This window comes from Cebus imitator, unplaced genomic scaffold (assembly GCF_001604975.1).
Source record: "Cebus imitator isolate Cc_AM_T3 unplaced genomic scaffold, Cebus_imitator-1.0 Scaffold70, whole genome shotgun sequence".
Classification (NCBI taxonomy): Eukaryota; Metazoa; Chordata; class Mammalia; order Primates; family Cebidae; genus Cebus; species Cebus imitator.
Genome location: NW_016107385.1, coordinates 2,200,505 through 2,227,630, shown reverse-complemented (window position 1 = coordinate 2,227,630; position 27,126 = coordinate 2,200,505). Strand labels below are relative to the sequence as shown.

General features: G+C 40.1%; 2 protein-coding genes across 2 annotated transcripts in view; one reads left to right on the top strand and one right to left on the bottom strand.

Annotated features, from left to right (window-relative positions):
- The first annotated feature begins 450 nt into the window (after positions 1 to 450).
- FSIP1 (fibrous sheath interacting protein 1) overlaps positions 451 to 27,126 on the top strand; it is a 193,088-nt gene continuing 166,412 nt past the window's right edge. The window contains exons 1-4 of the mRNA XM_017530915.2: positions 451 to 579; positions 8,563 to 8,746; positions 15,851 to 16,005; positions 17,670 to 17,763. Of these exons, the coding sequence (XP_017386404.1) occupies positions 454 to 579; positions 8,563 to 8,746; positions 15,851 to 16,005; positions 17,670 to 17,763 (559 nt within the window). The 5' untranslated portion in view covers positions 451 to 453. The remainder of the gene's footprint in view (positions 580 to 8,562; positions 8,747 to 15,850; positions 16,006 to 17,669; positions 17,764 to 27,126) is intronic.
- Positions 9,894 to 12,144, bottom strand: LOC108306128 (RNA-binding protein 14-like). Its single transcript, XM_037739407.1, is given in 1 exon segment — positions 9,894 to 12,144. A coding segment is annotated over 1 exon segment (2,010 nt). The 5' UTR covers positions 12,059 to 12,144; the 3' UTR covers positions 9,894 to 10,048.

The window sequence follows — 27,126 nt, the reverse complement described above, 5'->3', positions numbered from 1 at the left end:
AAAAAAAAAAAAAAAAAAAAAAAAAAAGAAAAAAAAAAAAGCAAGCAGGTAGCAGGAGGGCCTTAGGAAACCATTAAGATGAAGTGCATCTTGCTTGAGAGACGGGGTGTCCCTGAGTGTTCACTCAGGGAAGTTTAGGGACACAGTAAATGTTTTTCCTAGAGGCACAGGAAGCAACCAAGATGGCATTTACTTCTGCATTATCTTTTAGCCATACTCAGTATCTAACATTCTGGGCAATATATTTTCTGTATACTGTGGCATAAGGTTTAATAATCCATGTACACAAGATGTCTTTTGGTGAAACTGGGGAACTCTTAAGTGTGACTTCAACAGCAACATAATCTTTAAAACAAAGCCTCTGAGTAATTGGATATTAACACTAACTAATGAAAAATTTAAATATCTAAATCACTTGGTATTAAATTTTTTATTTGTTGATGCAGGATTTCGATGGATATTATAAAGGGAAACCTAGATGGAATTTCAAAACCAGCCTCAAATTCAAGAACACGCCCTGGGAGCAGAAGTTCGAATGCTTCTTTGGAGGTGCTCTCACCAGAACCAGGATCTTTCAAGGTAATTTACTGTTTAGAAATGATTTGTACTCCTTCCCCCAACCTCTCAGCAGCTGATGAAACTAAGGTTGTTGTTAACAGCCCATTTAAAATTTTCTCCTTAGATGGTATATTCAGAAAGCACTTGCAGATTTCTTGGGTTTTAATCTAGATTAATAGGATAAAACTCTCCTCCCTTTCTTTCTTCCCTCCCCGTCTCTCTTCCTCTCCCACCTCTATCCCTCCCTCCCTCCTTCCTTTTTCCCATTTTTTTTCCCGAGTGTGGTTTATTTCCCTACATTGTACTTTGTTAAAACTTGAATGTCGACTCTTTTTTTCTTTATAAGGATGTTTTTTATTCCAACATCTAATATGCCACCATTGACTTTTACTAAATAGGCTTACTCAAAAAGATTCAGTATTTGAAAAAAAATGGTTTGGTAAAGTCCATGTGATATATATTTGGTAGGTTTATTGTATTAGTCCTTTCTCACATTGCTATAAAAGAACTACCTGAGTAAGACTGGGTAACTTATAAAGAACGGAGGTTTGCACGGTTCCACAAGCTGTACAGGAAGCATGGCTAGGGAGGCCTCAGGAAACTTACAATCATGGAGGAAGGTGAAGGGGAAGCTGGCACATCCTACCTGGCTGGAGCAGGAGAGAGAGAGTGAAGGGGGAGGTGCTACACACTTTCAAACAACCAAATTTTGTGAGAACACTATCACAGGAACAGCAATGATTCAGTCACCTACCACCAGGCCCCTCCTCCGACACTGGGAATTGCAAATCAACATGAGATTTGGGTGGGGACCAGAGCCAAACCATATCAGATATTGTCTGGCTGTGACCTTATTTTTATTTTTTTCTTTAGAAGTTCCCCCCCACTTTTTTTTTTCCTTAAGCTATCTAGAGTTGATTATTTTTTATTTTTTAGAGATGAGGGTCTCGCTGTGTTGCCCAGGCTGGAGTGCAGTGGCTCTTCACAGGCGTGATCCCACTACTCATCAGCACGGGAGTTTTGACCTGCTCCATTTCTGACCTGGGCCGGTTCACCCCTCCTTAGGCAACCTGATGGTCCCCAGCTCCTGGGAGGTCACCATATTGATGCCAAACTTGGTGCGGACAGCCAGTCAGCATAGCGCATACAGCCCAGAACTCCCGTGCTCAAGCAATCCTCCCACCTCAGCCTCTCGAGTAGCTGGGACTATAGGCATGCACGACCGCCACCCGTGATTTTTTTTAAGGCATTAGTTTTTTCATTAATTTCTTTTAAGGTTTTAGGAAATGAGTAAGGGCTGGGCGTCGTGGCTCACACCTGTAATCCAAGCACTTTGGAGGCCAAGGTGGGCAGATCACCTGAGGTTGGGAGTTCAAGACCAGCCTGACCAACATGGTAAAACCTCATCTTAAAAAAAAAAAAAAAAGGAAATGAATAATTTGAACATTATAGTGAAAAAATTTTTTTCAAGTTAATGAATTCATACTCATTTTCTTTTTATTTTCGACTAGACTCTGCATTATGGAACTCTTAAGAGTTCTGTCTGTCATGATGTGGTTCAGGAATAGCACTCTAGGTATTTTAATCAGAAAAAGATTGAATACAAGAGTTAAAGCCTGGGCAATATTGTAAGACCCTAACTCTACAAAAATATTTAAAAATTAGCAGGACATGGTGGCACATGCTTGTAGTCCCAGCTACTTGAGAGGCTGGGGCAGGAGGCTAGCTTGATCTCAGGAGTTTAAGGCTGCAGTGAGCTATGATTGTGTCACTGCACTGCAGCCTGGGTGACAGAGCGAGGCTGTGTTCCCCTTCCCCTCCATTGCAAAAAAGAGTTTAGTTCTTCAGAATCAACAGAAGACCTCAAAATCAACAGAAGACCAGAAGGAAAGGGTGTTCAGGGAGGCGGCATTCTCTGGATTATAGGTTCTCAGGTCATACCACCATAGCTGTAATCCAGAATTCAGAAAGCTGCTGCTGCTGCTTCTGCTACAGCCACAAGTCCCTCAGAACCGCGAAGCTGGTGACTAGACATGCAGAGATGGCTGCCTTTGATATTTTTCTGCCAACTTCCTATCAGGAACTTAGGAAGATGCTTCTACCTCAAATCTGCTTTCTAAATCTTGTACAGGTTCATCTAATTAGACTATCCTAATATATGTCCAGAGCCCTAGATGTAAGTGACTTTGTGCAAAATACAGTTTTGTTTCATCTAGTCCTGCATCATTACTATATGGTGTGTTAATTCTTATAGCTTTATAATAATTACTATCTCTGATAGGGTGGCTCTTCCATATTATTTTTTTTCCAGACTCTTTTTAACTATCCTTGGCTTTTTGCTCTTCTATATGTATTTATTTCTTTTTTATTTTTTGAGATGGAGTCTCACTCTGTTGCCCAGGCTGGAGTGCAATGGCGTGATCTCGGCTCACTGCAACCTCTGCCTCCCGGGTTCAAGTGATTCTCTTGTCTCAGCCACCCGAGTAGCTGAGACTGAGACTACAGGCACACACCCATAAGGCCACCTAATTATTCTATTTTTAGTAGATACAGGTTTTCACCTTGTTGGCCAGGCTAGTCTTGAACTCCTGACCTCAGATGATTCGCATGTCTTGGCCTCCCAAAGTGCTGGGATTAGAGGCATGAGCCACTGCAACTGGCCTATGTGTACTTTAGATCAGTTTTTTAAGTTCTGAAAAATCTGGTTGGGGTTTTGATTGAAATTGCTTTTTACAGATTAATTTGGGGAGAATTTTTAACTTTGTGATATTAAATCTTCCCATGTATTAATATTGTGTCTCAATTGATCTATTAACTTTTAGTTTTTAGTTAAAAAAATTCACATACAGTAAAATTCACTTTTTGGTGTATAGTTATGTGAGTTTTGGCAAATAGATTGAGTGATATAACTACCATTACCATCAGGATATAGAACAGTTCCATCATCCCTCAAAACATTTTTCATTCTATTCCTTTGCAAACAATCCCATGCCACTCTTAATCCCTTACAATTAGTGATCTATTCTCTGTTCCTTTTCTTTTTCCTTTTCCAGCAGGTTGTATAAATAGAATTGCAACTGGGTTTTTTTCTTGGGTGCTGGTGAGGCATGGCTACCCTGAGAGAATGCTGTGGGTTCTTGGTCTCCAGTCTCTTAAAGAAGAAGCGATGGGACCACTGCAGGTGCACCGTACACTCGTAAAAGTAAATATTGGACCCAAGAAGTTGTTGGGTGTGGTGATGCACCTCTGTGGTCCCAGCTAGTTGGGGAGGCTGAGGTGGGATGACTGCTTTAGCCCTGGAGGTTGAGGCCACAGTAAGAAAGGTGATTTTATTTAGGTAGAGAAAAGAGAAGAAGAGAAAGACTTCCACGAAGAGTGTGGAAGGGGATTCCAGAGGGGAAATCCCAGAGGGGAAAGGGAACGCCTACCATGTGGGAGGGAATTCCAGAGAGGTGGAAATCCGGTGTGGGTGAAGGAGGAGGGGAATTTATCCTGGGAGAAATTCCCACCTTCCCAAGTTCCTCTGGCCAATGAAAGGAGTTCCTTTAAACTTCCGCTGGGGTGATTGACTCTTAGTTTCTTCCCTTGCCCGTGAAATTCACACATAAACCATTAAATCTCCCAGATGGAGAGAGATGGGAGAGGGGCATAGCGCTGGGAAACTCTTGCCCTTAAAACTACACCCCCTCATGGACCTGGAAAGAGAACACATTCCCTCAGAATCATACAGTATGTATCTTTTTGCTCTGACTTTTATTTCCTAGTATATGTAATGCATTTGAGATTCATCTGTGTTAATACATGTGGCTAATTTTCTTTTTAAAAAATTTTAAATAGAGACAAGGATCTCACTATATTGCCCAGGCTTCAAATGTTAGAGTAGCATAGAATTAGTATTCCTGCTTGTCTATTTCTGGGTGACAGTTTTTTAAGCAGCAGCTTCATGATATTGATACTTATACATGTTTTAATACACAGATTAATATTACTTCATTCAAGACTTATTAGAAGCAGAATATCAGTGATCATGTAAAATCAGATTTTATTGTAACCTGCTAAGCTACAGATGAAAATTTAGAATATTTATTAGCCGATATGGACTTTGAGACTTATATTGAAAGCAAAGTTTTCAAAGTTGTGGTTTGTGTTAATCAAGTTCATAGATAATTAGTAAGGTTCACTTTAGGCTGGGCAAGAAAGCTACAAATATATTGTATGCTGACTGCTGATTGAAAATTATTCAACGTCTGGAAAACCTTACATATTATTTGACTAATAAATCTTGGTGTGTTGGTTAGTTTTATTGCTCAGGTTTGTCTTTTATTAAATTCTTACCAAAGATTTTTTTTTTCACAGCAGAAAATAAGCTTCACATATTAGCGTTTTAGTGACATGTATTTAGTGATAATATATTTCTCATTCTAAAAAGTTTAGCTTTTTGTTACTTATGAATTTTTTTTTTAAAGAGCCAATAGTTGTATTTTGTGTAAAAATCTCATGGGTTTCAAGTAGGAATCTAAATATTAAGAAGGGTTTTCATGAGATATTTGCATTTCCTGGGATGAAGATGAAGGGATAGAGTGGGGGATGTGGAGCCATGAAAAATGGAGGTGGGGCTGCGCGTGGTGTCTCATGCCTATAACCCTAGCACTGTGGGAGGCTGAGGCACGCAGATAACCCGAGGTCAGGAGTTTGAGATCAGTTTGGCCAACATGGTGAAAGCCCATTTCTATTAAAAAATACAAAAATTAGCTGGGTGTGGTCGTGCCTCCCTGTGGTCCCAGCTAGTCGGGGAGGCTGAGGTGGGAGGACTGCTTTAGCCCAGGAGGTTGAAGCTGCAGTGAGCTGTGATCATGTCACTGCACTCCAGTCTTGGTGGAGGTGAGATGTGTTGTTAAGAATGAGGAAAAGAGAAAAATCATATACATAGGCCACAAGACAGAAGAGCAAGGGGTTAGGAACAGCGAGGCCAGTGGGCAATGGGATGGGGACGATAGCTGGTAGCTAGAGGGGTGGGAAACTATGGGAACATTTGTGAAATTTGCCTTGTTCTCCAGTTTTGCCTTTGTGCCTCATTACCTTCTGCTCTTTCTGAGTTAGGATCATATGAGATGATGGGTGTGAAAGGTCTGGGGGTACCCTGAAGTGTGCTATCCATCTAATTATCTTTTGTATATTATTTATTCCCCCATGTGAAACTCAGCCTCAAAGGAAGTTCTGCTAAGTTCGTTTATACTAATATAAATGACGGACAGAAGTTGTGTGATTTCTCCCAGAAATGTTAGCTTTTTCACACAACAGAAGGCCTTAAGGATTAACTGGATATTGTGGAATTCCAGGGTTTTTTTTTTTTTTTTAATACTTTAAGTTTTGAGGTACATGTGTAGAATGTGCAGGCTTGTTATATAGGTATACATGTGCCACAGTGGTTTGCTGCATCCATCACCCTGTCATCTACATTAGGTATTTCTGCTAATGCTATCCCTCCCGTATCCTCTCCCAACCCCCTGCTATTCCTCTTCTAGTCCCCCAGCCCCTGACAGGCCCCGGTGTGCGATGTTCCTCTCCCTGTGTCCATGTGTCTCATTGCTCAACACACACTTATGAGTGAGAACATGCAGTGTTTGGTTTTCTGATCTTGTGTCAGTTTGCTGGGAATGGTTTCCAGCTTTATCCATGTCCCTGCAAAGAACATGAACTCATCCTTTTTTATGGCTGCTTAGTATTCCATGGTGTATATGTGCCACATTTTCTTTATTCAGTCTATCATTGATGGGCATTTGGGTTGGTTCCAAGTCTTTGTTATTGTGAACAGTGACACAATAAACATACGTGTGCATGTGTCTTTATAACAGAATGATTTATAATACTTTGGATATATACCCAGTAATGGGATTGCTGGGTCAAATGGAATTTCTATTTCTAGATCCTTAAGGAATCACCACACTGTCTTCCACAATGGTGGAACTAATTTACACTCCCACCAACAGTGTAAAAGTGTTCCTGTTTCTCCACATCCTCTCCAGCATCTGTTGTCTCTTGATTTTTTAATGATTGCCATTCTAACTGGCGTGAGATGGTATCTCAGTGTGGTTTTGATTTGCATTTCTCTAATGACCAGTGATGATGATATGTTTGTTGTCCACATAAATGTCTTCTTTTGAGAGGTGTCTGTTCATATCCTTTGCCCACTTTTTGATATGGTTGGTTGCTTTTTTCTTGTAAATTTAAATTCTTTGTAGATTCTGAATATTAGCCCTTTGTCAAATGGGTAGATTGCAAAAATTTTTTTCCCATTATCTTTGGTTACCGGTTCATGCTAATGATAGTTTCTTTTGCTGTGCAGAAGCTCCTTAGTTTAATTAGATCATCCCATTTGTCTATTTTGGCTTTTGTTGCCATTACTTTTGGTGTTTTAGTCATGAAGTCCTTGCCCATGCCTATGTCCTGAATGGTATTGCCTACGTTTTCTTTTAGGGTTTTTATGGTGTTAGGTCTTATGTTTAAATCTTTAATCCATCTTGAGTTAATTTTTTTATAAGGTATAAGGAAGGGGTCCAGTTTCAGCTTTCTGTGTAGGCTAGCCAGTTTTCCCAACACCATTTATTAAATAGGGAATACTTTCCCCATTGCTTGTTTTTCTCAGGTTTGTCAAAGATCAGATGGTTGTAGATGTGTGGCATTATTTCTCAGGCCTCTGTTCTGTTCCAGTGGTCTGCATGTCTGTTTTGGTACTAGTACCATGCTGTTTAGAATGCCAGAGTGAATTCCACTCTTTTTCTGGTCTTTGGCAGAAATATGTTTTTGAACAGGGAACCCTGTTTAACCACCTCCCAGATTACAACACTGTTTTGCTTATTTGTAAATTGGGCTTTGACTGGTTTTGTTCTCTGCTGGGTCTGTTTTCTTCTCCGTTAATTCATAGTAGTGAAACTTACACCATAGGAGCATTGTGAGAAGTGAACGAGGCAGGCCATGACTGATAATAATTCTTCAGTAAATGGTGGCTATGATTATTACCACTGAGTCAGCTCAGTTCCGCTGGGTGTATGTCCTGGCTCAGGCAGGGAGATGCTCATGCAGACCTGCATTCCCGGCAGTTTCATTCACTGCCCGTCTTCTGCCCTGGGTATTCACTAGGGGACTGCAGATTGTGGTAGAGAGTTGAGCACGTGGTAGAGAGTTGAGCATGTGGTGCAGAGAGAACACAAAACCTACAGAGGCCTGAGAGCAGATGGGCTGGAGGAGACAGTCTCTCTGCTGGGAGGGGAAAGGTACTCCTCTGAGAAGGGGCTGACTCTCTGAGGTCTTGCCTCTCTCCCTTGGGCTGTGTTAACTTCTGAAGTGATTCTCATCACAGTTTATAAACCCCAGGGCCTGTGATCTGTTTTTCCCTCACCCGGTCATGGAAGTCCTTTTTTATTCTCTCTTAGGAAAACACAGCTGTGTCAACTGGTGTTTTCAAAATGAACTTTGCTAAAATGTAAAGGGAAACTAAAATGAAATAGAAAAACTGTGAATAACATAAAAATAAATAAATGACCAAAGCACAGAATTCTGAATAGGAGACTCTCTCCAGAAACTACATCTCAACTCAGACTAGCCACTTTTCAATCACTCTGTAGCCACATGTGGCAAGTGGCTGTCATATTGGACAGCACAGCCTTAGACCTTTTACCGTCCATCCCAGTGTAAGCTCAAGGAGCAGGGCCCGTTGTGCCTTACCCCAGAGCCTGGCAGATAGCAGGCCCCTTCGGGACTGATGTAGACTCTTCTCCATTATTGCTGGGGGTTGCTGGAGAATGGTGCAAATCTTACTACATGGAATTGTGTCGTTAAATTGCATTTAATTAGAGTGGTATATTTCTAGAATACTTTAATGCTAGTGTATATATTTACATACATTCTCCATCTGCTTTCCATTAGTGTCAAAATATTCTAGAAACATAACGTTTAAAAAAATGCAGAATTTTTGGAAACCTTTTTTTTGGAAATTATTTTTAGGTTGATACTGTAAGCAGCTTGAACTCTGGTAAAGAGAACCACTCCGAAAGCAGTAGTACAGAGAACAGAAGAACTAGTGATGATGATAAGGGGGAAAACCACTCTGAGAAAATACAGTTGGCCGAAGAGGGATCAGATGAAGATCTTGATTTGGTTCAACATCAGATAATCACTGAGTGTTCAGGTAGGATAATCACTAGGTGATTGCCTCATGATAATTACAAATGTTAATGATAATTACAAATGTTATATTTAAGGTGTTAGCATTACTTGTGTTTTTACCAGCTAAGTAGAAATAATAAACCAAAAAAAGACATATACTATTTGTGAGCAGGCCATCACTTTTTATTTATAAGAATATTAAGAGGCCTTAAATATCATATATTATATTAGAAATATTATAAAATATGTCATTTAATAAAATAGTTGTTGTGGTTATCAACAATGTGGTTAATCCCTACATTAATCAAGTAGGGATTAGTTCTGCATTTCATAGCATGATTTATTATTTTTTTTAATGACGAAAATTGTACAATAAAATATATCCTATAATTTGTAGGGACAGTCCCACCCAATAACATTTGGATTGTGAAAGATGCCATTTTTTTATGTTGGCAAATTAATTGTAGTCAGATTGCATTAGAATAGTACTTTTCAAAAAGTAGTCTGCAGAGCCCTGGGAGTATGGTAGGAAATGGTATCCCTGAGACCCTTGCAGGGGCTCTGCAAGGTAAAAGCTGTTTTCATAGTATCACTGAGGTGCTATTTGCCTTTGTGTCCACCATACTGACATTTGCCTGATGGTATAAAAGTAATGATGGGCAAAATTGCTGGTGCCTTAGCATAAATCAGTACAATGGCACCAAAATGTACCAGTAGTCCTTGTGTTCTTTGCAACCAGGCACTGGCTGCAAAAAGAAATAGGCAGTGTCAGTGGCTATGAATCAATAAAAAATAACAGTTTTATTAAATTTTGACCCTTAAATATGCATCTTCTGAGCATCCTGTGGGGTACAATAGGAAGCATACATAAAGCAATTCTGCTGTACACCAAAGCTTGTGTTGAAGAAAAGTACTTTTGTGATAGTTGGAGTTGACAGCTGAACTGGCCACTTTTTTAGTGGAACACCGTATTTACTTGAAAGAATGGTTGACAAAAAAACAATTATTCAGATGGGTATTTGGTAGACTTCTTTTTTTTTTTTTTTTTAAAGAAATTCCCATTCTTTTATGGGAGATCGGAAGCAGGGTAGAGGGGAAACCGCAGATCTAGAGCCAGTAGCAAGATTTGCTGCTGAGGCGAAGGAACAAAGTAGATTACTGTCAAACACTCAAAATGATCATCTCCTGGGGAAGGCCCAAATGGTAGAGGGGATGAAAAACCGCAACCAGGAAAGGTATGGGCCAGAGTAGTTATAACCTGGGTCTGTACCCTACCCCCCTCTTTTCTCCCTCCCTCCCTGTGGTGCCCCATCCCAGGATGGCCCTACATGCGGCGCTGGTAGCCAGAGTGCATCTGAGCCGCCCGCAGGTAATCATTATAGGAGCCCGAATAGCGTGGGTAATCAGAATGGGCATCGGGCAGGCGACGGTAATCCAGCGAGGACTTTGTCGGCGAGCGGTGGAACGAAAGCTGCGACTCTGATAAACGGCGGTAATCAGAGAGCTCGGCTAAACGCCGGTCGGAACCATACCTTTTCGACATGGTGACAGCCTTTTTGTAGGGATCGTCGTAGCTGGCCCGGGGTGGGGAGAGGCGGGTACGCTCATAGGGCGGCGGGGTGCTGTTGGCGTTGGCAACGGCCCCCTGGGACATGGACAGGTAGGCTGCAGACGGCTGACCTGCCCCGTCGTAGGCATTGCCTGGCTGGCCGCGGTAGGAGGCAGCAGCCTGGGGATGCTGCTGGGCAGCATAGGAAGCAGCCAATGAGGCTGATGACTGTGTGCGGTAAGGAGCTGCCAGGGTGGCAGAAGGTTGGGCCCCATAGGCAGCTGCGGCACCATAGGAGCCAGTGGCCGCAGCAGCCGACTGAGCCCCATAGGAGCCTGAGAGGCCCATTGATGCTTGGGCCCCGTAACTATTCAGCTGGGTCTAGACAACCGGCTGGGCCCCATAGGAGCCAGCCATTGGGGTAGTGGCTTGTGCAGCATAGGCTGCTGGCTGACTGGCATAGGTGGCAGCTGTGGCTGGCTGTGCCACATAGGCAGCAGGTTGAGAAGAGTAGGAAGCAGCCTGCTGTGCAGCATATGGGGCAGACTGGGCATTGTAAGAGGCCGAGGGCTGGGCATTGTAAGAAGCTGCCTGGGCTCCATAAGCTAGTGAGGAGGCTGCAGACTGAGCCCCATAGGAGGCTGCCTGAGCCCCATAGGAGCCTAAGGAGGAAGCTGCTCCCTGGGTGTTGTAGGAAGAAGCACCTGCACGAACCCCATAGGAAGAGGCAGCCTGGGTGCCGTAAGAGGATGGCTGGTTACCATAGGAGGCAAGGGAGGAACCCTGAGCCCCACAGGAGTTGAGCGAAGAAGCCGCAGCTGCCTGACCCCTGTAGGAAGAAAGGGCCGAGGCCGAGGGCTGGGCTCCACCATATGGGCCGAGTGAGGAAGCTGCAGCAGACTGGGAGCTAGGACTAGCCAGCTGACCCCTGTATGGGGCCCCAAGGGAGACAGAGGCCTGAGCGCGGTAAGAGGCTGCCTGGGCTGTCATGGGCTGAGTCTGATAGCCAACACCCAAAGAGGCAGAAGGCTGGGCCCTGTAGGCAGCTCCCAGTGACACTGATGGCTGGGCCCGGTAGGTAGCTGGCTGGGCCGTCAGAGGAGCCACATAAGAGGCTCGGGGAGGTGAACGGCGCAGGGGGCTGCGGTCGCGACCAAAGAAGGGTGGTGTGGGCTGACGAGCTTGCCCATCAAAGCCACCAGTGCTGTTGCCAAAAGCCTGCTGGTAGTCGAAGGTGGCAGAGAAGCCACCAGTTCCAGGGAAGGCCGTATCCCCAGCCCCTGGTTTCTTGGTCTTGTCCCCAGACTGGATAGCCAGGTCAGGCCCCTTCTTCTGACCCTTGGTGGAGAGTTCCACGTTGATGCGCTTGCCCTTCACTTCTTTACCGTTGAGCTGCGCGATTGCGGCTTTGGCATCTGCTTCCTTCTCCATGTGAACAAACGTGTAGTCTTTCACCACGTCACACTCGATGACGCGTCCGCGGCGCTCGAAGAGGCTGTGCAGTTCCTGGCTCGTGCATGCAGCCGACACATTGCCCACGAAAATCTTCCAAGTATTAAGAGGCCTTGGGCGCGACATCTCCACCATGAGCGCGCGCCCCGGCCGCAGCTCGTGGCCATGCAAGGCTTCAATTGCGCGCAGCGCGCCCGCGTTCTCGCGCATGTGCACGAAGGCGAACTGTTTCATGACGGCGCAGCTCATGACCGTGCCGTAGGGCGCAAAGAGGGCTGCCAGCTCCTCTGGAGTCGTATCCGCCCCGTCGACATTGCCCACTGATATCTTCATCTTGTCGCCGCAGCCGCCTTCCCGGAGAGCGCGGACCTCTCCTTCAGCGACAAGCGAAACGTCCGAACGACCGGCAGTCCTCCCCAGGAATCTAGACTTCTTTTTAAGAAAATGGCCGGGCGCGGTGGCTCACGCCTGTAATCCCAGTACTTTGGGAGGCCGAGGCGGGTGGATCATGAGGTCAAGAGATCGAGACCATCCTGGTCAACATGGTGAAACCCCGTCTCTACTAAAACTACAAAAAATCAGCTGGGCATGGTGGCGCATGCCTGTAATCCCAGCTACTCAGGAGGCTGAGGCAGGAGAATTGCCTGAACCCAGGAGGCGGAGGTTGCGGTGAGCCGAGATTGCGCCATTGCACTCCAGCCTGGGTAACAAGAGCGAAACTCCGTCTAAAAAAAAAAAAAAAAAAAACAAAAAAAACATGTTATTTTGAGGATAACTACTGATGGTATTTGTTTCCAATGGTAAAATTTGAGCTTTTGAGTGAAAATTAGTTTGGGAAAACTGCATATGTCACTGTGAGCTTGATAGCTTCCCAATACTTAGACTTTTCTTAAAAAAATTGGTGGCATTATTAACTAATGCCATTGTGTAATGAAATGTCTTAACATTTTGAAGCTCTGTATAATTTAGGTAACCACTATTTTCCAAATGATCAATGTCGGATAAAAGATCCATTCAACATGAAATACAGACTCATGGATTTTAATGGAACAAATAAAGCTCACTGATTTGGTTGCAGATTTCACTTAGCCTGTAAGAAACTACCCCTGTTAAGTTTTGGTTTAGTATCAAAGTCTAATTATCTGAATAGGCTATTAAGATTCTTCTTCCTATTCTAACCATGTATCTGTGTGAGGCCAATTTTCTGCATATACTTCAACCAAAACAACAGACTGCAGTAGAATGACTGTAGAAGTAGATGTGAGAATCCTGCTTTCTTCCCTTCATCCAGATATTACAAATTTAAACAATACCAATCTTTTCACAAGTTTTTTGTGAATGTAGTATTTGTCATAAAATGTGATACTTATGTTAACATAGTTAGTAACTGCATGTTTTTTTATTTTTTGATAGTTAATAATGTTTACAATACTTTTCAGTGTTGATTTCTAATATGTTCATTACCAATACCTATAACCAACATACGAAAAGTTACTATGGGTTCTCAATAATTTTTGAGACTGTAAAGGGGAGCTGAGAAAAAGTTTGAGAGCTGTGATTTAGAGTATGTTTGGTATGAGATCGGCTCTCACTGTTAGGTCAAGTGACTCAGGATTATAGTTATCAGGAAACAAGGTGAAACAGGAGAGTTCCTTTACCTCCCTTGCAGGTCACGCGACAGGGGTGTGACTCACTTCTTCATTGCCCCTCTGCTGAAACCCCTAGAGGGGGCAGGCAGACAGGCAGGTGCAGAGGCCACGGGGGTTGCTTTTGGGCTCTGACCCCATGGCAACGTCTGGGGGTGAATGTTTACAACTCCCGAAGCCCAGGTGGGCGTGTGTTACAGTGCGCCCTCAGTTTTGCCGTCTGCTGGCAGCTTGTGTTAATCAGTTCAATTAGACCCTCTGCCTTATCACAAGGGCAGAGGGCTTTCTGTATCCTAGGTTCTTACCCTGGTCTACTGGAAAAATCAAATCACATGTTGGCTTGGAGGATGAGTGCAAGGTTTTATTGAGTGGTGGAGGTAGCTCTCAGTGAGATGGATGGGCAGCTGGAAGGGGGATGGAGTGGGAAGGGTGGTCTTCCCCTGGAGTCAGGCTGCCCAGTGATTGAAATCTCCTCCGACTGTCTCTTGCTGCCCTTGGGATCTGCATCGTTCCACCTTCACTGCTTTGCCGGTGTCTGCTGGTGTGTGCCTTTGCTCCTCTCAACATCCAGCCACTTCTGTCGTGTATGCTTAAGGTCTCAGGTTTATATGGGCACAGGATCGGGGAATGGCAGACCAGAGTGGTCTTAGAGAATGCAACATTTGAGCTTGAAAATAGGAGTGCCTGTTCTCACTGAAGTCCGTGGACAGAGGCCCAAGGATGGAACCCCGCCAGGAACCCTATCTTTCTCTACCCAGCATTTTCCTGTACCCTTCCTTTGTCAAATATATTATAAATGAAATTAGCCGTTGACACAGTTTATTATTTCATTTGTTTATATTGTTTTAGTACTGCATGAGTTACTTCAAAATGCCTGCTATATAGACTACCTCTGTTCAGAGTCTGAGAATGCTAGGATTGGCAGCTGGGAATAAGAACTGGAAGATGTTGCTTTTGAACTACGTACACAATAATATTCAAGGAATATCCTTATTAATAATATCAGTATACTTTTTGGATAAGTTGATGCCCTCTTTCTGTTTTTCCTTTAAGAGGAAATGATGGAGCTGGGAGTAGTAGCTCATACCTGTAATCCCTGCATTTGGGAGGCCCAGGCATGAGTATCACCTGAGCCCAGGAGTTTAAAACCAGCCTGGGAAGCATAGTGAGACTCCATCTCTACAAAATTTTTTTAAAAAAATTAGCCAGGTATGGTGGCATGTGCCTATAGTCCTGGCCCTGGCTATTTGGGGGCTGATGCAGGAGGCTTGCTTGAACCCAGGAGTTCGAGGTTGCAGTGAGCCCTGATCACACCACTACATTTCAGCCTGAGTGACAGAATGAGATCCCGTCTCTTAAAAAAAAAAAATAAATAAAAGAAGTGATGTACATTCAGTGATGAACATCACTGAACTCTTTGGGTTTTCAAAAGTTGCTAAATTTGGCCTTACTTAGCACGATATGCCACTTCTAATGATCTAACCTGGGGTGGCTGAGACTTAGAAGCTATTTGAGCATTCCTGCTCATTGCTGGATCATCAGTTTTCATCAGATTTAAACAGAGAGATTATCATCTGCAGCTAAGGGGCTGAGGGCTTTGGCTCTGCAGTCAGACAGATTTGAGTGGACCCTGACTGCCATTAACCAGTTATATCACCTGGGACATACATGTAACTCAGTTACAAATTAGCTTCAGTTTACCAATTTGTAAAATTGATTATACCACCTTAGAGGGTTAATGGGTTAATATGAGCATTAGATGATATAATGCAATTAAATAAAGCCCTTAAAACTGTGCCTGTCAGGTAACTCTATAAATGTTAGTTATTATCATTAATTATAAGTTAATGACAGAAGTTTTAAAGAGGCCTTAATTTTAAATAAGTCACTATCAATTATCTACAATTCAAGACCTTTTTAAGTACTTAAAGAAATTAGAATAAAGGAAGCAGTATAGAAAAAGGATTATCTAGCTACATAGAGTACTTGTTTGTTTGTTTCTTCTATATGTTGCAACCGCTTTGTGTCACTGAAGACATAACGGCCTTTTGCTGTAGCATTTGTGTACACACCTTCTCTTTCAGTTAGTCTGAAGCAGCCTTAGGACAGGATTCCTGTCTTACTCCTTATTTCCTGTTTCTTAGTCATTAATATAGAAAGTATAACAGAACAAAGGAGAAAGAATTTGCGATTTAAAATCATAAGAATCACTTCTGAGTCCAATGCTATAATTTATTACCTATTTGAAAGGACCCAGTTGTCTCACCTGTAGAGATAAAGGTCTATTTCATAGGGTTCTTAGTTAATTATATAAGTACATGTGAAAGCACCTCATAAATCTAGATACATGGTAGCAATATAGTAGTTATTACTATCAGCTTTAAATATTTGTTGAATAAAAGAACAAATTGTAAGAACAGAACAAAACTTTATAGTTTTACTATACTTCCAACCTATTTTCACTTTCAACACAATATAGATGAACCCAAATTAAAAGAATTAGATTCTCAACTTCAAGACGCCATTCAGAAAATGAGGAGACTTGATAAAATACTGGCAAAGAGACAACACAGAGAAAAAGAAATTAAGAAGCAAGGCCTAGAAATGAGAATAAAGCTGTGGGAAGAACTCAAGGTAAGAACTGTCTAACCTTATGCTGACATGTAAGAAACTGTTTCTCCTGGCTGGACATGGTAGCTCACCCCTGTAATCCCAGCACTTAGGGAGATTGAGGCAGAAGGATTGCTTGAGGCCAGGAGTTTGAGACTAGCCTGGGCAACATAAAGAGATCCCATGTGTACAAAAAAATTTAGAAAATTAGCAGGGATGGTAGCGCATGCTTGTCACCCTAGCTACTTGGGAGGTCGGCAGAGCCCTTGAGCCCAGGGGTTCAAGGCTGCGCAGTGAGCTATGATCACGTCACTGCACTCTAGCCTGGCTGACAGAGCGAGACCCTCAAAAAATAAGAAAAAGAATTTCTTCTAAGATGGGTAAGAAAATCATGGACCATGGTAGTGTTACTGTGGCCTGCCTTTATTGCTTTATTTTGTGGAGGTAGTGGCATTGGTACGTATAAGTGTGTATGTGAAGGAGTTGCAGGGGTGATATTTTTCTGGAACCTGAGAAGAAAACTTGGTCTGCAGCATCCACATTTCAAGCACTGCAATGGCGTGTTCCTTTCTCCAGGGACAGACCCAGGGTACCTCTCTTACCAGCACCAGGCTGATAAAGTACTGGGCTCCTCCATCTCTGGAACAGGAAGAGGTGTAATAGATGCTTTCATTAAGTATGTGTATGTCTGCTTTTTCTTCAGCAGCCTTATAGTTTGAAGATAAATAGACAAAGTTGAACCCTCTGGTTAGCTTTATTATTTGGGTAAACCTTTGTGACAAACAAGTTTTGGGGAGTTGAGTGTTTCATGTGCTGGTCTAAGATCTTTGGGAAGCTGTAAAGTGCTTGAGGTCTGGGACCGTACCTGATTTGCTTCTGTCTCAACAAATTCCTGGTACTCAATTAACTTTCCTTGGCCTTCTTGGACCTCTTATTCCCTATAATATTGAGGGCTTGAAGTTGACTAGACATTGGCATTGACTTGGTGTATAGCCGTTGGCTCATATTTGAATTTTGACCCTCAAAGGAGGGTACCTTTCAGGTAAGGAACCTTGCAATAAGAGATGGGTCATTTTTGATAAAGCCCCCCTTAAAAAGTTGACTGACTTCTGGGAAAATTGCCTAGGCAATAATATAAAATAAAAATGTGGTAATTAAAAATACATTTTTATAAGGTTCCCAGGAATACCATTGGGATGGAAAGAAAGAAACATCCAAAATGCAATACTTTAAACTAGAACAATTGTTTCTGGAAATTTTAGCAGAAAAAGTTAGCCTATTGCTTTTTCCTATTGAATCTTAAAGCAAGTTTTTATTTCCTTTGAAACAATAATTATAAATGGAAACATAATAAAATATAGTAACAATCTTGAAATGTCTGAACATTTTAAATTTGATGGTTTATCTTTAGGCTACTCATTAATTCTAAAAATATCAAGTGGAAACTTACAATACTTTAAGCAAGGTAATTATCATATAATGACGGACATATACTCCAGCTCTATCTGGGAATACTCGTTGACGGAATTTTGTGAGAACAGGGAACATTTACAGATTTCTTCAAAAAAAAAAATAGCCTGAGACTTCTTGTTTATATGTGAGATTGGGAACCGTGTTGGAATTTAAAAAATCAATGATTATAGCTGCCTTCTTTTCCCGTGTTTAAATTTTAGTTTTTCTTCCATTAGTCTGCAAAATATAGTGAAGCTTGGCAAAGTAAAGAGGAGCTGGAAAATACAAAAACATTTTTATCTTTGACTGCTGTGTCTGAAGAAACTGTTGGTGAGTAGAAAGAGATGTCATTCAACTTTGTTTTTATCTGAGTCATAGAATATTTAGATTAAGTAAAATTCCAAATTCATTTTTTCTGTCCTGTTCCTTATGAGTTTGTTCTTTAGGGAAATAGTCGATCACATTAAGTAGGACTATATGAAACGACTCTGAGTTTACGTATATTTCATTGTCTTTAAGCGTTTGTGTCTGCTTGACGGTGAGGGGAATAGGGCTGGGACAAACTGGGAAATTGACAAAAGTGTGTCATTGCCTTTACTTCCTGTCTCTTTTCGGTGTCTCTAGACCCCACTTTCTGCGTATAATCCCCTAACTGCTTACTATCCTCTCACAGGGTGTCACTCAGACCTGCCAAACTCCTTTTGTTAAAATTCATGACTGATTTGTCCTATTTCCTGGTCTTTCATGGTTTTATTTTTTGACATGAGCCAATTCCACACATTTATTTCTACCTTTCTCCTTTGTTTGTATGTATATTTGTGAATCTTCTTTTTTGAATACAGACATTTTATGGAGTTATGTAACCTTTAAGCCACTTACATAATGGTGAAAATTTTAGGGATTAGAAACATTTTGTATTTTTGTATATCCTAGTTGAAACATCAAAATATAATATAGTCTGGCCTATATTAAATTCATAGATCATTTACTTTTTGCATCTTGTGTTTTACAGAAGTAACACGTGTGTACTGTATGTTAGAAAATATTGGTTAAACAAAAAAAATTACTATCAGCTACATTCTCAACTTGTAGAGATAACCACTATTAATCTTTTAGTTTACTCTTTATCTTTTGAGATGTGTTTAATACAAATATCCATGTATATATTTTGAGAATAAAAATATGATCAAATTATATATGTATATGGTGTTTTGTAACCTTTTCCCCACTCAGTTGTGTTTCATGAGCCCCTTTCACTGTCAATAACAGATGTGTGTGGTACTTTGTTTCCGAATGGCTGCCATTAGCTCCTTTGCTTTATGTATGTCCATTCTCTTCCTCATTTAGAGATGGAGTCCATTTCTCACTCCCATTTCAGTCTTGGCTAGCCTGAAACAACTTTGATTGATATATTACAGCAGAAGTGATACTATGCCATTTCTGGGCCTTGTCTTTAAGAAAACAGGCAGTTTCTGCTTTCTCTTAAAATGCTCACTTAGAGGAACGGCAGCCATTGTGTAAGAGGTCAGGCCACTCGAGGCTGCCCTGCTGTGAGAAAGTCCAGGCAAGCAATATGGAGGGGCTATGCAGAGAGAAGATGACACTGGCTAGCTCCTGGCTGCAGTGATGTTGGTGATGTCTCTCTCAAATTCATGTCCACTTGGAACCTCAGAATGTGTCTTTATTTGGAAATAGGGTCTTTGCAGAGATTTAGTTAAGATAAAGTCTTATTGGAATAGGGTGGGCCTTAAAAAAAGAGGAGAGGACACAAAGAGACAGACACAGGAAGAAGGCTGTGTGAAGACAGAGATATAAGTATAAGCCAAGGAATGAAAGGATTCCTGGAAGCCAGAAGAAGCTAGGAAGACAGAGGACACCTTGATTTCAGATATCTAGCTTCTAGAACTGTAGAGAATAAATTTCAGTTGTTTTCAGCTACCCAGCCTGTGGTAAATTGTTATAGCAGCCCTAGGAAACCAATACACTGACTATTCAACAGTTTCAATGCAGAGACAGAATAAAGCAGCAAGCCTGGACATTTCAGCTCCACCAAACAATGCAGAGAATAACCAGGGCTAGACATATGGACCCCTGACCTACTCTAAGCATCTCCAGCCAAAGGGAGCTACCCAGCCATCTGAGGCCCCATTCATGGTGGAGCAGAGATAAATTGTTCCTGCTGTGTCCCTCAAATTCCTGACCCACAGAAGCATGAGCATAATAAAATGTTCACTGTTTTATGCCACTAACTTAAAATTTTTTTTTATTGTAAATTGACTATTTATGGGATACAAAGTGATATTATGATTTATGAATGCAATATAGAATACTTAAGCTAATTAGCCTATCCATCACCTCAAATACTTAACATCTTTTATGGTTAGACCATTTGAAATCTAGTCTCTTCACAATTTTGAAATGCACAGTACATCATTATTGATGATATTCACTACACCATGCAGTAGATCTCAAAGAAAAACCCTTATTTCTCCTGTCTAACTGAGACTTTGTACTCTTTGGCCATTATTTTCTCATTTCCCATCCTCCAGCCTCTGGTAACCACCATTCTACTCTGCTTCTATGAGTACAATTGTTTTGGATTCCACATACAAATGGGAACATGCAGTATTTGTCTTTTTGCGTCTGGTTTATTTTGCTTGGCATAAAGTCCTCTGTTTGCATTCATGTTGTTGCAAATGATAGAATTTCCTTCTTTTTAAAGACTGAAAAGTATTCCATGGTGTATATACACTACATTTTCTTTATCCGTTCATCTGTTGGTGGATGCTTAGGTTATTCTGTAACTTGGCTATTGTGAGTAGTGAGCATGGGAGAGCAGACATCTCTTTGACAAACTAATTTCAAAGCTTTTGGGTAAATGCCCAGAAGTGGGATTTCTGGATCATATGGTAATTCTCTTTTTAGTTTTCTAAGGATCCTCCATACACTTTTCCATAATGGCTGTACTAATTTACATTCCCACCAATAGAATGCAGGGGTTTCCTTTAATCCACATCCTCACCAGCACTTTCTCTTTCGTGTTTTTGATGATAGCCATTCTGACAGGTGTGAGATGAGGTGATATTTCATTGTGGTTAATTTATATTTCCTGAATGATTAGTGAGATTGAACATTTTCTGTGTATTTGTTGTATGCCATTAAGTTTTATTTTTTACTTTTTATTTTGAAATAATGTTAAATTTACAGAAAATGCACATAAGTAGTACAGATTTCCGTATGCCCTTACCCCCAGCATCTCCTAATCTTACATAACCATAGTGACCAAAACTCAGACATCAACATTGGTATAATACCATTAATTAAAGTATAGACTTTCTTAAAAAGTTACCAGTTTTCCCACTGATGTTCTTTTTATTTACTAGTATCCAATCCAAGATCCCATTTTACATTTAGTTGTCGTGTCTCCTTAATCTCCTCCACTCTATGATAGTTCCTCAGTCTTTCCTTGTCTGTCATGATGTTGACCCTTTTGGAGAGTATTGGTCAGCTATTTTGTAAAATGTCCTTCAATTTTGGTTTGTGTGATGTCTTCTCATGATTAGATGAAAGTTATGAATTTTGGTAAGCATACTCTGGAAGTTATGTGCCCTTCTCAGTCACACTTGATGTACCTAGTGCTGTTATGTATTATTACTGGTAATGTTTCATCTTGATCTCTTTGTTAAGATGGTGTCTGCTGGTTTTCTTCACTATAAAATTACTATTTTTTTCTTTTACAATTAATATGTATCTTGGGAGAGATACTTAAAGATTATGCAAATAGCCTGTTTTTTCTCCAACTTTCACCTGCTAATTTCAGCATCAATCTTGCCTGCAATAGTTAGTACTGTATGCCACTAGATTTGGGGTGATTCTAAAATGCAACAATAAATAACTGGAACAATGTGCATCCGCATTATTTTTAATGATTATATATTAATTCATTAGATGGATGTGCCATCATTTATGTTTAATACCCTTCTATCGAACATTTAGATTATTCCCTTAGTTTTTCAATTTTTAAAATTATATATAATGTTGCAATGACATCTTGAGTCAATGATTGCAATGATTACCTCCTGTGGTAGGCTGAAAAAAATCCCACCGTCAAGAGATATCTGTGTCAAATCCCTAGAGTTTGTGAATATTAACTTGTTTGGAAAAAGGGTCTTTGCAAATGTGGTTGTCCTGGAATATTGAGATGGGCTGTAAATTCCGTGATAGTAGCCTTATCAGAAAGGGATGGAGGGAGAAGAGGTAGATCAGGAAGAGGAAAAGGTGCTGCAAAGATGGAGGTAGAGATTGGAGTGATTCAGCCTCAAGCCTGCTGGCAACTACCAGAAGCTGGAGGAGGGAGGAACAGAATTTCCTCTAGAACCGGAGGGAACTTGGCCCTGCTGACACCTTGATTCTGGCTTTCTGGCCTCCAGAACTGTGAGAGAATAAACTTCTATTGTTTGAAGTCACCAAGTTTGTGGTAATTTGCTAGGGCAGCTATAGAAAATGGGTATACTTTGAATACATTCCTATAAGATAAATACTTAGTTCAGGGTTGGAGTTTCAAAATATTTTTATTCACACTGACTTATTGAAATCAATTTATACTCTTACCCACATTGTATCTGAATATTGTTTTCCTATACCAACAAGAATGGATTTTTAAGTTATTTAAATCTTTGTTTATTTAAAGTGGAATCACAATAATTTGTATTTCTCTGATTTTCAGGGAAGTTATAGATTTATTCTTTTGTTTAGTCAGGTTGTGAGCTACCTATTCATGTCTTAGGCTTTTTTATAAAGTGAGATATTCTTTATTGATTTGAAAGACGTTTTAAAAAAATATTAAGGGTATTAATTCTTCGACTGTCACAAATACCAAAAGCATTTTTCTTTCTTTCTTTCTTTCTTTCTTTTTTTTTTGAGACAGAGTCTTGCTTTGTTACCCAGGTTGGAGTGCAGTGGCGAGATCTCGGCTCACTGCAGCCTCCACATCCCGGATTCAAGTGATTCTTCTGCCTCAGCCTCCTGAGTAGCTGGGATTATAGGTGCATGCTATCACACCCGGGTAATTTTTGTATTTTTAGTAGAGACAGGGTTTCACTATCTTGGCCAGGCTGGTCTTGAACTCCTGACCTCATGATCCATCTGCCTTGGCCTCCCAAAGTGCTGGGATTACAGGTATGAGCCACCATGCCTGGCCTCAAAAGCATTTTTCTAACTTATTTTGTCTTTAATTTTGTGATATTTCTTGCTCTAGTTAAATTAGTTATTTCTTTTATGTTATCATTTATTGGTACTCTGCTTTAAAAGGCCTTTTATGTCTCAAGAGCATATAAATATCTATATTTTCCTTTCATCAGTTACAATTTTATGAAAAAATTTAAATATTGACTCACTTGAAATTTATTTTGGTATTAGATATGAGATAGAGAGTTAACTTAGTTTTTCCCCTCCAATTTGCTAAACAGCTATTCCAAGACCCTTTATTGGATAATCCATCATTTCCCCACTTACTTGAAATGCTAACTTTATCATATATGAACTGGGTGTATTTCCAGATTTTCTATTCTATTCCATTAATATTTCTGTCTGTGTTGTTGTTAATACCACACTATTTTAATTATTGTAGCTTTGTAATACATTTTTTTGGAGTATTTTGAAATAACATGTTTTTCTCAAATCTGTTTTTCTTTCTGAGGTTAGCAATGACTACATTATTATTTTTTTAAAGAGACTGCAAAAGCACCTCTAAAGCTATACCTTATAAACTGATTTTTTATTTATTTAAATGTCTAAAGACCAGTATATGAACATAGTCTGTTTGGAAAAGTACACCTTACTAGTATATTTCCTTCAGTGCTTATCAGTAATTCTACACCTTCATAGAAATGAGACTATACCCCTTATTCCAAATTAAAAACAGAAAATAAACATGGACAGTGTCAGGAATGAGATTCTGGATGTTACAGTATCTCAACATCTATAGTTTGGAAACCAGGAGTCAAATACTGACTTCTCTAATGGATGGGGCTTTTCTGAAAGGCCACACCTGCTTGTGGTTGTCTCTGGAGTAAGCAATGTAAGACAGGCCATCTGTAAATGAACCTGTGGTGGCCTTTTAACATTAAACTTTTCAGTCAGAGAGTTCACTACCAAGTGAACATTTGATCCTGGAAGGCAAGATACTTGTTTTCGTTGCCCATTTTTCAAAATCAAATCAAAACTATCAAATATGTTTAATTTTTAAAGCTCCTGGCATATATATTTGGCTTAAATCTATGTTCACATTGTATTTCTGAAGTCATGTGATTGCTGTAGGCCCAGTAGACACTTCTTATAATGTTAAATTAGTCCTGATGTTCTAACGTGGAAATTAAGTGGACTTAATGATATGAAAGCTGGAGCTGCAAGGGACTTGAAAGCTATGTTCAGAGAGAATCATTTCAAACATAATCACATTATTAAAGCTTCAGTTTTTAGATTTTAACTTCTTAGTTATTATGTATTGGCAGTGTGTGCAAAGCAGGTAAGATGCAAAAGTAAGATCAATCTAAAAGGAAAAGGGAATGCAAGTAACTTTAGGTGAACCAGATGTCTGTTGCTCTTGTCTTGCTGCTGACTTTTCAACAGTTGACCAGTTCACCAAAATGAAGAGATAACATTATTGTTTTACTTGCTTCTTCAGATTTAATTAGTCTTTTTTTGATGATTGTTCTTTTACAGAAAAGCCAAATTCCTTAATGAAATTCCCTGCTGGCTCTTTATTTCATAGGCATGTATTTTGGAGTCATTTATCGCCACACGTATCTGTTATTATTATTTTTTTAAATCTTAAAAACAAAAAAGAACTTAGCATTTACTTTAGGCTGCATTATTAACCTAATTTCACTAGATTTTTTTTTTTGTACAACATAACTATTATCTTATTCTAAAAGAGGAAACTTTTGGAATAATCAACTTAAACCTGATATTATTAGCAGAATATTTTCACTGCAAGTATGGAAGAAATAAATAGAAATACAAGGGTCAAGTCTGACCTCATACCATGGAATTTTTGAAAGTCTTACATTCCTGCTATTCCAACATAGGCACCTAGCATAAGATGGTACGGAACTAGTTATATCTGTTCTATGCTGAGAGGTATTTCCCATTACTTATTGGATCTCAGCTACTGTTTTAATTAAAATGTATAAACATTCCAAAATTATTTCAATCAAACATATATAGTTATAAATTTCTAGATAAGGTATTTTTTATAAGTGTTATTAGGAAAACAAAAATTTTTCCTTTTTTCCTCTGCTATGGTAATTTTTTACCAGCAAAGCTTAAGGACCTTGTAAATTGTCCAGTAGGTGGCAGTATCTAGTTACAATAAGTATGTTAAAAAGCCTTAAAACACTTAAAAAAAAATTGTAAAGCTCCTGGCATATATTTTTGGCTTAAATCTATAGAGCTCACATTGTATTTTTGGAGTCACGTGACTGCTGCAGGCCCTGTAGACACTTCCTGTAATATTAGATTAGTCCTGATGTTCTAACATGGAAATTAAGTGGTCTTAATGATATGAAAGCTGGAGCTGCAAGGGACTTGAAAACTATGTTCAGAGAGAATCATTTCAAACATAATCGCATTACTAAAGACAAACCTGTTACAGCATACCTGTCAACACACCCAAACCTACTTACTTTCTTTTCATTTTTTCTCTTTAAACAAAGGGAGAATTTCTTAGGATGAATAGTTTTCTTTTCTAGTCAGTTTTTCTTATTTAAGAGTTAACTTCAGGCTGGGTGTGGTGGTTCATGCCTGTAATCCCAGCCCTTTGGGAGGCAGAATCAGAAGGATTGCTTGAACCCAGGAGTTTGAGACCAGCCTGGGCAGCATAGTGAGACCTTGTTTCTACAAAATATTTAAAGATTAGCCAGGGATCAGGAGGGTGAGGTGGGAGGATTGCTTGAGTTCAGGAGTTCGAGACTGTAATCATGCCATTTCTTTTTTTTTTTTTTTTTTTTTTTTTTTTGGGTTTTTTTTTTTTTTTTTTTTTTTTGAGACGGAGTTTCGCTCTTGTTACCCAGGCTGGAGTGCAATGGCGCGATCTCGGCTCACCGCAACCTCCGCCTCCTGGGTTCAGGCAATTCTCCTGCCTCAGCCTCCTGAGTAGCTGGGATTACAGGCACGTGCCACCATGCCCAGCTAATTTTTTTTGTATTTTTAGTAGAGACGGGGTTTCACCATGTTGACCAGGATGGTCTCGATCTCTTGACCTCGTGATCCACTCGCCTCGGCCTCCCAAAGTGCTGGGATTACAGGCTTGAGCCACCGCGCCCGGCCTAATCATGCCATTTCTTTCTTGCATGTGTGACTGTGTGAAATGCCATCTCAAAAAAAAAAAAAAGTTAACTGTAAGGACTTTGGGCTGATGGCTGAATGGCAATTTCCAACCTGTTTTCAGCTTCCAAAACACCTACCCATCCCAGTCCCCTAATAACAAATAACCAACAGCAAATAAATGAAAAAATAACCATTGCTAGTTAGTGTGTTTACTTTTATTTATAGGTACTAAACACAAAAGAGGCCTTGACTCCAAGAGAAAGTTGAAAACAACATTAAATTGATTTATATCACATTTGAACCTTATAATCCAGATATACCTCAAGTTTATTGGGATTTTGAAATAAACTATTGCACTTGTTAGAAATCTCTGAAATATTTAAATGTCTGTCCCATCCCATTTCTGAGGGGTCAGTTTTAGGTTTTTAGAGGCATGTTGCAAAAATCAAAACACTTTACATCGCCAGGAGTTTTCCCTTAGTTTCCATTATTTATCTAGTGTATACAGGTAGAATTCAATATTCTTTGAGACAGATACAGTTAGTAACAGGGTTGCTTATTATCTGTTTATAATAGAGGTTATTCTTTTTGTCTTTGTCACATTTCTCTTTTGTGTTTCTAGCTCCAAGTATATAAATGCATATAAGAACAAAACATCAATATCATAACCAATTAGGCTTTTTAAAATTTGAGAATACTTCTCTTTAGGTGCTTTTTCTGTGAAATTCAGATATATGATACTTCTGCTCTTGGATGCTTGGGTTAAATACTCAAAAAAAAATCTGGTAATCTCTTTCTACTCTGATATGCAGAGGATAGAGGGAGGAAGTCACGTAACTGTGGTGACTGACACAGGCAAAGATTTTGGTAATAATTTATAATTTAATTTCTGTTGGAGTCTCAGCATTGCTTAGCAATCTCTTTTGCATTCTCCAAAATGGTGATTCTAAACTTCTACTATGTGCTTCATCTCCCATCTTCTGCAGGACCTTCACTGTCTTGGTTGGTCTTCCTTTACAAAGAAAATGAATCTACAGGGTAGAAATTCCTTTTATATTCTTTTCTTCTGTTTCTAAGCTTCATCCTGACTGTGCTCATCCATCCCCTGCCTCTTCCCTCTAACTTTAGGTGGAGGGAAGGTACTTTTATTTTCTGAGGACAAAATCAGTGATATTCCATCCCTTTCACTGTGCTCCTGGCTGTTGGTTTATCAGTATTCCATTTTTCATCTAAAGCTTCAATCTCTGTGGCTCTTTCCCTTCAACTTACCGTGTTTAACTCTTCTAGTCCTAAAACAGAATCAAAGCGCCACCGAACCAACGAAACATACAGATAAGCGTTTTTCCTAATTTTTTTTTTTTTTTT